This window comes from Tamandua tetradactyla, chromosome 10 (genome assembly GCF_023851605.1).
Source record: "Tamandua tetradactyla isolate mTamTet1 chromosome 10, mTamTet1.pri, whole genome shotgun sequence".
Lineage (NCBI taxonomy): Eukaryota > Metazoa > Chordata > Mammalia > Pilosa > Myrmecophagidae > Tamandua > Tamandua tetradactyla.
Genome location: NC_135336.1, coordinates 13,285,186 through 13,297,963, shown reverse-complemented (window position 1 = coordinate 13,297,963; position 12,778 = coordinate 13,285,186). Strand labels below are relative to the sequence as shown.

General features: G+C 33.5%; 1 protein-coding gene across 5 annotated transcripts in view; it reads left to right on the top strand.

The window, feature by feature from the left end:
* Positions 1 to 12,778, top strand: part of ATP13A4 (ATPase 13A4) — a 143,699-nt gene that overhangs the window by 68,196 nt on the left and 62,725 nt on the right. For all 5 annotated transcript variants that reach the window (XM_077117894.1, XM_077117896.1, XM_077117897.1 and 2 more), the window contains one exon: positions 2,986 to 3,055. In XM_077117894.1, the coding sequence (XP_076974009.1) occupies positions 2,986 to 3,055 (70 nt within the window). The remainder of the gene's footprint in view (positions 1 to 2,985; positions 3,056 to 12,778) is intronic.

Genomic DNA, 12,778 nt, shown 5'->3' with positions numbered 1-12,778 from the left:
TTCAATATTAGTAGGCCATTTTTCCATATTTTAAACTATTTATATTTATTTTATTGTTAACTGTCTATTCATAGTCTTTGTTTGCCTTTAATTTACTAATTTTAAGACCTCTTTTTCATTTGCTCCTTTGACTTTATATATGATTTTCTTCTTGAAATGAACTTTATTTTTCAGTACAATGTTTGCTAAATCTCTCGGCTACATTTGATGCTTTTAACTGTTCCATTATTACTGAAGTACTTTTCCCTTCTGGCGTCAATGAAACACACACTCCATTCTCTCCAATTGCTCTTTTTCATTCTCTTTTGACAGCTCATCTTTCTCCACCTGGCCTTTGTAAAATAAAAAAAAAAAGTAACATATTAAAATGGTTTAAAAATCAAAGTAATATAAAACTGTATACAGTGTAAAGGCTCTATCTGTTTGCTCCCTCCACTTGTATAACCACTTTTATTAGTTTCTTGTGTATTTTTTCAAAAATTGTTAGGCATTTACAAACAAATACAAATGCATATATTTTATTTTTCTTTCTTATGCTATAGATAGCATGATCACTTTTTTCCTACCTTGATTTTTAAATTAATGTCTTGATCTTTTCTTGAGTACATAGAGAGATTATTCATTATTTTTGCAAATGCATGTGCTAACGAGCTACAAAGGTATATACTAACGTCTAAATTTACACAGATCTCAAATCCAAATATCTCTTTTAAGTTCCAGACTGATAGATCCAACCACCTATTTGATATCTGCATTTTACTATCCAAATATACCTTAATCCTAACATATTAACAACAATTCAAAAATTCTCCCCAATTCTGCTCTTTCAAACTTATCTGACTTGGAAACAGACACCACTGTCCATTCTTCTGCACAAGCCAAACATCTTGTTGTCACGTCTTCCCTTTCAATCCCACAGCCAAGTCCTGTTGATTTCCCATCCTAAATATACTTGCCAATATTCACTTTCTTCCATCCTCACCACTTTTGTGGTCCAGGTTGCCATTATCTCTTGTCTGGCATGAGCCTCCCATCTGGTCTCCATGCATCCACTTTTGGAACCCCCTTTCCATACAACAGACTGAGCCATAGTTTTAAAATCCAACCTGAACATAAAGTTCTTGTACTCTTACTACCAAAATGTTTCCGGGTATTTCCATGGTTCTTACAATAAAGTTTTACATCTTATCATGGTCTTTAAGCTGTATCTCAGAAGTTTACATTCTGAGAAGTTTATTCCCCTGAATCCCTTTACACACTTAAAAATCACTGAGGGAGCCAAAGAATTTTTGTTTTTGTGGATTGTATTTATTAATACTTACCATATCAAAACAGAATTATAAAATATTTATTAATTCATTTAAAAATAACCATACTAACTCACTACATGGTAACATAAAATATATTTTTAATGAAAATAACTATAATTTATGAAATGAAAATTAGTTAGAATAGCATTATTTTACAAATCTCTTTAACATCTGGCTTAATAGATGACAAGTGGATTCTTGTAACTGCTTCTTCATTCAGTCTGTTGCAAAATCACACATCATCTAGGCTCTGGAAAACTCCAAGGTTACCTTGTGAGAGAATGAGATTGGAAAAGGCAATTAACGTCTTAGTATTATTGTGAAAATAATTTTAACTTCTCAGACCCTGCGAAAGATCATGGGAACTCCCAGGAATCCTCAGCTCACCCTGCGATGACCACTGCTCTATCTGCACTTCTAACGAGGGCCCTTGTCCACTTCTCTTGCCTCATTTCACCCACCCAGCCCCATGTCTCCTGCACTCCAGCTATACTGTTCTTCCTTTTGTTTCTTGAAAACACTCTGTCCCAGCCCCAGAACATTTGACGATTGAGATGAAGTCCTTTCTCTTCATCTCTGTGATCTGTCCTCAACCCCTTGACTAATAACTTCTACTTAGGTCTTGGATTAAATGTTGCTCTTTCAGGAAAGATTTACTTTGACTCCCTTTGCTATATTTGCTCCAAAATCACCTCTGTTTTTATTTTTCCTTTTAGCCACTGTTTGTAATTATACATTATATATGTAATTACTTGGGTAAAATTATTTGGTTAGACTGTATTTCTTCCAGTAGGTTGTAAATTATTTGATGACAAGAACCATTTCTGTTTTTGTATACCATTCTCTCCCCTTCTCTTAGTATAGTGCCTGGCACATAAAGGTTGCTCAATAAATGTTTGTTGATTGAATGTATGAATGAATAAAAGACTGAATTAATAAAATAGCACTCTGGCTTTGACCTTATCTTATTCTAGTAATCATTCCTAAGTCACTAATGGGATATCTAAATTATATGAAGCTAGGAGATTCTTAAATGACAAAGTCGGGATAAAAAAATAACTTTTTTTTTATGTTAAATGACTGGAAACTTTATCCCCCAAAATTAGGTAGATGGTCTCTCACATAATGGTTGCTCAATAATTGTGGACTTAAATATAATTTTATCATATTTTTCTTTGTTCTCTTCTTATTAGTTCACTCTCAGCGTCTCAAATATCTCAAATATTAGAACCATAGACTCTGAGGAAATAGAGGGAACCACCAAACTCTTTGTAAAGTTATACCTTAGGAAGTCTGATGTGGGGGATCCCAAAATGGAAATAATGCTTCATTCTTGAAGCTAATTTAGGTAAACTAGACATAGTAAATGATAAAGATTATCCATCTACTTAAAGAACTAAACACTACCTTGTGGTTTTAAAAATCCATTTGGATGGAAAGAGCAAGCTGGGATATTCCTTCCTATTAAAGAATGTATACTTATTTCTGGGTGAGGAGCAATAAAAGTTGGACACTTTTTCAAGTGAGTAGTAGGGTACTCAGTCCTTCGTTTCTAGCCAGTACATTCAGCTGGCAACAAGACAGTGCTCTACCTCTAAAGAAGCATCTTAATAAATAATACCTGGAAACTATACTCAAATCAATAAGCCTTTCTCTATTTTTTCTTCTTTTTCAGCAATCTGTAAAACTCCACCGCTTAGTTGAGTCACATAATAGCATTACAGTCTCTGTATGTGGAAGAAAAAGTAAGTCCCATTATTTTGTATCTGTGGGTTGTCCATCTGAAATCAGAAAAAGATTTTATTTTGTGTTACTGATTGTCGTTATGCTTGTCTTCATGTGTGTCTCTTTTTCTGTACATTTGCTTTAAAGGAGCTTGAGGTCTTTTCACTCAAAACAGACTTTATTGAAGTAAAATTGACATACTTTAATCTGAACATATTTAAACTGTATAATTTGATACATTTTGGCATATGTATACACCTGTGAAACTAATAAAACAAAGGAATGAATATCACCCTCAAAGTTGCCTTGTGCCCCTTGTAATACTTTTCTTTCCACCCCAACTGTTCCCCATCTTCAGGCCACTACTTATTTGCTGTCTCTTACTATAGGTTAATTTGCATTTTTTTAGAATTTTAATAAATGATATCATAGCATATGCAGTTTGGGGACTTTTTAAAAAATGCATCTTGAGTTTATTTTTTTGGATTGAATTTCATTATCATTTTGAGATTCATGTGTTTTGTTAAGTATATTAATAGTTCAATTCTTTTTATTACTGAGTAGTATGTCATTGTATGGATATACTAGTTTGTTCATCCATGCACCTGTTAATGGACTTTTGGGTTGTTCCTAGTTTTTTGCTATTAGAAATAAAACTGTCATGAGAATTTGTGTAAAAGTCTTTGTTTGGAAATAAATATACTTTTAATCATTATGGAAAAATATGTAGTTATTTAATGGCTGGATCATATGGTAGGTATATGTTTAAACTTTTAAAAAGCTGCCAAAATGTTTTTCCAAAATAATTATACCATTTTGCATTCTCACCAGGAGTGTGTGAGAGTTCCAGTTACTCCACATTCTTAACAATAATTGGTATGTTTAGTCTTTTTAGTTTCAGCCATTTTAATAGACGTGTAGTAGTATATCATTATGGTTTTAATTTGCATTTCCCTAGCAACTAATGGCATTGAGCATCTTTTAAATACTTATGTGCCTCATCTATATCTTTGCGGAAATGATTTTGCAAATCTTTTGTTTATTGGGATATTTTCTTATTTTTTTTTTTTTTTTTTGAAGGAAGGAAGGAAGGAAGAAAGGGAAACATTTTTTAAACATTTTCTTGTTTTATTGTATTCTGTTTCTCCGTTTTTGTTACATGGGCTGGGGCCGGGAATCGAACCGAGGTCCTCCGGCATAGCAGGCAAGCACTTTGCCCGCTGAGCCACCGCGGCCCGCCCGGATATTTTCTTATTATTGAGAATTGAGGTTTTTCTATGTTCTTGTTATAGTTCTTTATCAGATATATGATTTACAAATATATTCTCTCAGTCTATAGCTTATCTTCACTTTCCTCACAGTGTTTATCAAAAGGAAGATGTTTTCACTTTTGAAGAAGCCCAGTTTTTTTCTTTATGTGGTATTCTTTTTTTATGTCATATCTAAAATATCTTGACTAACCCAGGATACCAAGATTTTCTCTTGTGTTGTTTTTGGAAGTTTTAGAGCTGTAGTGTTTCATGTTGGTCTTTAAAGTGCTTTGAGTTTATTTTTTTTGTGATTGAAGCCCATTTCTTTGCAAACAGATATCCAAATATTCCAGTACCATTTGTTGAATGACTATCCTTTAGCACATTTAAGTGCCTTTGCACCTTTTTCAAAAATCACTTTTCCATATATGAGTGGATCCATTTCTGGACTCTATTCTGTCCTATTGATCTCTTTGCCCATCATTATACCAATGTCACACTATGTAGATTTATGAGTCTTTAAATTAGATGATGCTAATCCTCCAGCTTTGTTCTTCTTCTTCAGAGTTGTTTTTGACTATTCTAGATACTTTGAATTCCCAAATGAATTTCTTTTGTCAAGTTCTAAAAAAAAGTCCTATTGGGATTTGGATAGGGATTGTGTTGAATCAACACATAAATTTGGAGAAAATGAAAATCTTATCAAATTTGACTCTTTTGACATATGAACATTGTATAGTTCTCCATTTGTTTAGGTCTTTTAAAATTTCTCTCAGCAATGTTTTGTAGTATGGGTCTTGCATATTCTTTGTCAGATTTATTCCTTAGTATTTTGTATTTTTATGCTATCATAAGTGATATTTTAAAATGTACATTTCTGGTTGTTCATTGATAGTAGTTCCCTCATATACCTTTAATGACCAATAAACAAATTTTAAAGGGGGATTTTCTACAGCTCTTAGTAGCCCTCTCTCTCTGGTAGTCTGTGCTGTGAACTCGAGTCACCTTAGTCTCCCTAGATTCTCCTCAATGTGTTCTATTCCAAGGAATCTTCTGGGGTTTGTCTGAGTTTTTCCTCCCTGCATAGTAACCTGGGACTCTAAAGACAGTGAACAGGGAGATTGTAGAGCATTCTCAATTACTCTACAGGTATCACTGTCTTTTGTTGCTTGGTATTCAGTGTCCAAAATCCATTGTTTTTTTGTTTGATTTTTTTCCTTTGGTTGTTTCAAGTAGGAAGATAAATCTAATCAAGAATTAGGGAGAGGGAATTTTTTATTCCCTCTTGGCTGAAAATGGATCTTCACCTTTAAAAAAATATCCTGGTCATTTAGTTGTCATCTCTTTTTGTCCATTTTTTTTTAATTAGAGAAGTTGTAGTTTATAAAAAAATCACTCAGACAATACAGGGTTCCTATATACCCCCAAATACTATCTTCTCTTATTAATACTTTGCATTAATGTTCTAACTATGTTATATGAAATAATATTATTATAATTATACTTAACCATAGTTCATATTTACATAGCGGTTCACTGCATAGTACAGTTCTATGGATTTTTTAAATACATTTATTCTGTTAACATATATACACCCTAAAATTTCCCTTTTTAACCACATTCAAATACATAATTCAGAAGTGTTACTTACATTCACAATATTGTGCTGCCATCACCACAACTCAATATCAAAATTTTTCCGTCATCCAATTGGAAACTTAAACCAAAAGACACAAATAGGTGGTAAGTGAACGACTGGAAAAAGATATTCCACACTAACAGTAACAAAAAAAAAGAGGTGGGGTAGATATATTATTACTGGACAAAATAGACTTTAATGCAAAAATGTTCTAAGAGACACATAAGGACTCTATATATTAATAGAAGGGGAAATTCACCAAGAAGAAATAGCAATCAAAAATATTTATGCACTTAACAGGGTGCGCAATATTCATGTTGCAAACATTGGCAAAACTGAAGGGAGAAACAGACATCTCTACAATAATAGTTGGAAAATTCAATATACCACTCTCATCAATAGAATAGAATACCTGGGCAGAAGATCAATAAGGAAAGAGAGAACTTGAATAAGATGATAAATGAACTTGACCTAACAAACATAAACAGAACATAGCACTCCCAAACAGTAGGGCATACATTCTTTGGAATGGCTCATGGATCATTCTCAGGATAGGACACATGTTGGGTCACAAAACAAGTCTCAACGAATTTTAAAAGACTGAAATTATTCAAAGCACGTTTTCTGATCATAATGGAATGAAGCTGGAAATCAATAACAGGCAGAGAACTGGAAAATTCACATACATATGGAATTTAAATAACACAGTTAATCCGTGGGTCAGGGAAGAAACTGCAAAGGAAATCAGTAAATATCTGTAGAAGAATGAAAAGGAGAACACGATATATTAAAACTTATGGAATGCAGTGAAGGCAGTGCTGAGAGTAAATTTATAGCCCTAAATTCCTACATTTTAGGAAGAAAGTGCTAAAATTAAAAAACCTAATGACACACTGAGAGGAACTAGAAAAATAACAAACTAATCCCAAAGCAAGTAGAAGGAAGGACATATCAAAGATTAGAGCAGAAATACATGAAATTGAAAATAAAAAAACAATAGAGAGAATGAAAAAAAATTGGTTCTTTGAGACAATCAACAAAATGGACAAACTGCTAGCTTAGACTGACAAAGAAAAAAAAGGGGGGCAAGATGCAAATAAATAAAATCAGAAATGAAAGGGTGATGGGTGTAACTACTGACCCTACAGAAATATAAAGGATCATAAGCAGATACTATGAACAATTGTGTACCTACAAATTAAACAACTTAAATGAAATGGATAAATTCCTAGAAACATATGAACAACGTACACTGACTTTAAAAGAAATAGAAGACTTCAATAGACCAATTGCAAGTAAAAAGATTGAAGCAGTAATCAAAAACCAGGACCAGATGTCTTCACAGGTGAAGTCTACCAATCATTACACAAATAATTAAAATCAATCATGTTCAAACTCCTCAAAGTAATTGAAGGGAGAGGAAGACTACCTAACACATTCCATGTGGGAAGCATCATCCTAATATCAAAGTCAGATACAGATACCACAAGAAAATTACAAAACAATTTCTCTAATGAACATAGATGCAAAAATCCTCAACAAAATACTTGCCTATCGACTCCAGTAGCACACTCAGAGAATTATACACCATGACCAACTGGGTTTTATTCCAGTTATGTGTGGGTGGTTCCACAAAAAAAAATCAATTACTGTAGTACATCACATTAACTAATCAAAAGGAAAAAAAATCACATGATCAACTCTATTGATGCAGAAAAAAGCATTAAAAAAATAATCCAGTACCCTTACGTTATAAAAACATTTTAAAAGATAGGCATAGAAGGAAAGCATTCTCTCTAAGATGTGGAACAATACAAGTATGCCTACTATCACCTCTGTTATTCAACATTGTACTAGATGTTCTAGCAGATAAGTTAGGCAAGAAAAGAAATAAAAGCATCAAAATTGGAAAAGAACTAAAACTATTTTAATATTCTTTCATCAATGGTAACAAAGGCAAGTACTATTAAAAATAGTTCAATTATTTAAATTAATATTAACAACTATTCCACACTAACGCAAGGTGGTGGTAAGGTGGTGTAAGGGAATCCTATATGTTATGAGTGATTGCTTTGTAAATTTACAGCTTCTCTAAATCTATATATGAAAAAAGCCTTGTGCATACATTTTCTCATATTTTTGCTAGTATATTTTTGTATAGGTTTATAGAAGTGAAATTGATGGATTAAAAAATAAAGGCAGGGCGGGCCGCGGTGGCTCAGCGGGCAAAGTGCTTGCCTGCTATGCCGGAGGACCTCGGTTCGATTCCCGGCCCCAGCCCATGTAACAAAAACGGAGAAACAGAATACAATAAAACAAGAAAATGTTTAAAAATGTTTCCCTTTCTTCCTTCCTTCCTTCCTTCTATCCTTCCTTCCTTCTCTCTGTCTTTCCTTTAAAAAAAAAAATAAAATAAAAAAATAAAGGCATAAAATTTTGCTAGAGATTGTGCCAGTTTGCATTCACACCAAGGAATAAGTGAGAGAGAGTTTTTTTAAACAAACTTTTGGATTTTTATAATCAAGTAAGAAATGTTATCTAATGTATATTTCTCATTTTTTTCTTTTTCTTTTTTTGGATGTAATTTAAAACTTTCAGAAAAGTTGCAGTAGTTCAGATAATATTTTTCCTGAACTATTTGAGAATAGATTGCTGACCATGGCTCCATGACCCTCACAAATGTTAGTGCATCTTTCTATAAGCAAAGACATTCTCCTAAGAAGATAGTGCAATCATCAAATCAGGAAGCTATCATTGACACATTACTGTCAACTAATGCTCAATAATGCTCAAACCCCATTCAAATTTTGCTAGTTGTCCCAATAATGTTCTCTATAGGTGAAGGATCCAATCCAAGACCACACAGTGTCTTTGCCTGTGATATCTCTTTAGTCTTCTTCAATCTGTCGTTTTTTTTCATGGCCTTGATGTGTTAATTTTTTTCTTTGCTATATGATGGGGTCACATTTCATTCTTTTTTTCCACATGAGTATCCCATTATTGCAGCACCATTTGTTGAATTTTTGTTTGTTTTGTATTTGGTGGTTTCTTTACTTGTTTGTTTGACAAGTGCATGGGCTGAGAATTGAACCCGGGTCTCCCTCATGGCAGGCGAGAATTCCATCACTGAACCACCCTTGCACCCCCTCAGGACCTTGACTTTTAACTCTGTAATTTTGTAAAACACCCCTCAATTTAGAATTGCCTGATTTTCCTCATGGTTAAGTTCAGATCATTCACTTTGGTCTGGGATATCACTGAAGTGATTTCTGTGTTCTTATTGCATCCTCCCAGTAGATATTTTCACTTTGTCCTATTACTGGGGATGTCAACTTAGATTAATTAAAATGGTGTCTTCCTGGTTTCTCTGTCAATTTACTCTTCTCCCATTTGTAGTTAATAATTATTTTGTTGAGAGAGACTGTTAAATACATCATTTTTATCAAATTCTCATCTGCTAGGTTTAGTGTGCCTTGATGTTTCTTGGCAAAATCAATTTTACTCTGATAGTTGCCAAGTACTGGTTTTCTAATTCCATCTTTCCTTCTACATTAATTAGTTGACATTTTACTGTAAGGAAAGACTTTGTTTTCTTCCCATTTATTTATTCATTTATGTATATCATTACAGGCTCATGGATTCTTATTTGATTCGGTGATTATTGTTCATTACTATCATATACAAATTGTTCCAATATGGGCGGAGGGAGCCCTTTAAGCTGGTTTCAATCTTTCTGACATGTCCCATCATTCTTTGAGGATTTGAACACGTCCTTACTTCTTGTAAGGAAGAGATTCTAGTTTAGCAATTCCCTCCCCCTGCCCACTCCCCACCACCCAGACTTGTAATAACCATTTCTTTAAGGAAACTTGGTTCTTTTTTGAGGGTAATGGAATTTAGAAACAAAGATTTGGGCAATGAATTTACTCATTCCTACTGGGTTCTCACTGCTTCCAGGCCATTTCAGTAGACAGAACTAGGGAACATCTGCATTAACATGCAAGCACACATGTTAAATATGTATGTATTCATATATAAATGCATGTTTACATCTATATTATTCCCCCCACACACACTTTCTTTATTTTTCTCTCTTCCTCAAACCATCAGTTTACCTTGATACCTCCAATTATAATCCAGTATCACATATTCATTCTAGGTGTACCTCTTTCTACATTTGTAAACTTAAGTATATACACTTATTGTATCAGTCGTGCCTGGATGTAACCATTCTCTGCCCCAATACCATGTAAACACTCTTCTCACCCTGCTTGAGATTTGACACTTTATAGTGGGTCACTGCTGTAGACCTTCTTGAATACCTTTTTTACCTTGCTCAGACTCCAATATCTCACACCAGGACACTGCACCATGGGAGCCCTTCTCACTGTGCTTGGACTCTGACATCCTGTTAGGCTATGTAAACACTCTTCTATCCTTCCAATGTCCAATGCCCTTCCGCAGTCTACCACCACTGCCACCCCCCCCCAACTTGTCCTGTCCCTTACGTGGATACCTACTGTCCAATTAGCTCTGGTGTTGGGCTTTTAATTTCAAATTCCAATTGTTCATTGCTGGTATATAGGAAAGCATTTGAGTTTTGTTTATTAATCTTGTCTCTTAAAATTTTTCTATAACTGTTTATTAATTCCAGGAGTTTTTGTTAATTCTTTGATTTTCTACTTAGACAACCATATCATCTGCAAATCCTTTTTATTTCTTCCTTTCCATTCTGAATACCTTTCATTTCCTTTTCTTGTTGCAATGGCATGGACTTCCAATATGATGTTGAAAAGGAGTGATGAGAAGGGTCATCCTTGTCTTGTTCTTGATATCAGGGGATAGTGTGTAGTTTTCACTATAAGTATGATGTTGGTTGTATGTTTTTGTAGATGTTTTTTACCAAATTGAGGAAATTTCCCCATATTCTGAGTTTGTTGAGGGTTTTTCTCTTTTTTATGAGTGTTGGATTTTGTCACATACTTTTTCTGCATCTATTTATATATTCATATGATTTTTCTTCTTCAGCTGCTGATGTGTTAGATTACATTAATTGACTTTTGAATGTTGAACAAGCCTTCCATATCTAGAATAAATTGACTCAGTTGTATATTATTATTTTTATACATTGCTGGATTCAATTTGTTAATTTTTTTTTGAGGATTATTGCATCTAGGTTCATGACAGATATTAGTCTGGGACTTTCCTTTCTTTGTCTTGTTCTGCTGTTAAGGTTATTCCAGACTTATAGGATGAGTTAGAAAATATTCCTTCCATTTTCTGTAAGAGATTGTAGAGAATTGGTATCCTTTCTTGTTTAAGTGTTTGATATTGATGCAACAATTTGTACTGGTGTTTTCTGTTTTGGAAACTTCTTAATTGTTTATTCAATTTTTAAAATAGATATGGGCCTATTCAGATTATTTACATCTCCTTATGAAAATTTTGATAGAATATGTCCATTTGATTTAAGTATAAAATTTGTTCATAATATTTCTTTATTATCTTTTTTTAATTAGAGCAGTTGTGGGTTTACAGAAATACCACACAGAAAGTCTACCATCCCTACCCACTCACACCCACAGCTTTCCTTATTATTCATGTTTTGTGTGCTAACTTTGTTACAATGGATGAAACAGCATTATTATGATTATACTATTAACTATAGCCCATAGTTTACATTAGACTTCACTTTCTGTGTTGTCTAGGTCTATGTTTTGGTTCATTTTTCAGTTCTAGAAACATATATGCAACCTAAAATTGCCCATTTTAACCACTTTTGAATGTACAATTCAGCGGTGTAAATTACATTCACAATGTTATGCTATCATCACTATCATCCATTACCATAACTTCTCTTTCACTTCAAACATAGACTCTGTACAAATTATACATTAAATCCCCATTCCTCACCCACACCCTGGCCCCTGGGAACTTTTATGAACTTGTATATTTGAATTATTTCATATCAATGACATCATACAATAGTCATCCTCTTGTGTCTGGCTTATTTCATTCAAAATGATGTCTCCAAGGTTCATCCATATTGCAGCATGTTTCAGAACTTCATTCATTTTAATAGCTGAATAATATTCCATTGTATGTATACACTACATTTTGTTTATCCATTCATACATTGATAGATATTTGGATTGCTTCCATCTTTTGGCAGTTGTGAATAATGCTACTATGAACCTGGATGCGCAAATACCTGTTTGAGTCCTTGCTTTCAATTCTTTGGGGTATATATCTAGAATTGGATTCCTGGGTAATATGGCAATCTATGCTTAACCTTCTGAGGAACTGCCAAACAATTTTCCACAGTGGTTGCATCATTTTACATTCTCACCAACGAGGAATGTGTTCCTATTGCTCCATCTTTTCCAACACTTGCAATTTTCTCTTTTTTAAGTAGTTCCCATTCTATGAATGTGGAATGGTACCTCATTGTGGTTTTGATTTGCATTTCCCTAATGGCTAATGATGTTAAGCATCTTTTCATGTGTTTATTGGCCACTTGTATATCTTCTTTGGAGATATGTCTATTGCCCATTTCTTAATTGTTATGCTTATCTTTTTGTTGTTGAGTTGTAGGATTTCTGTATTCTGCATGTTAACCCCTTATCAGATATATGGTTTCCAAATATTTCCTCATTAAGCTGTCTTTTAACTTTCATGATAAAGTCCTTTGATCTACAAAGTTTAGTGAAGTTTGATAATGTTACTTACTGATTTTTTTCTTTTGTTGCCCATGATTTCAGTGAAGGTCTAAGAAATCATTGCCTAACATAAAATTCGGAAGATGTTTCCCTATGTTTTCTTCATAGAATTTCATAGTTTGGTTTTTGTGTTTA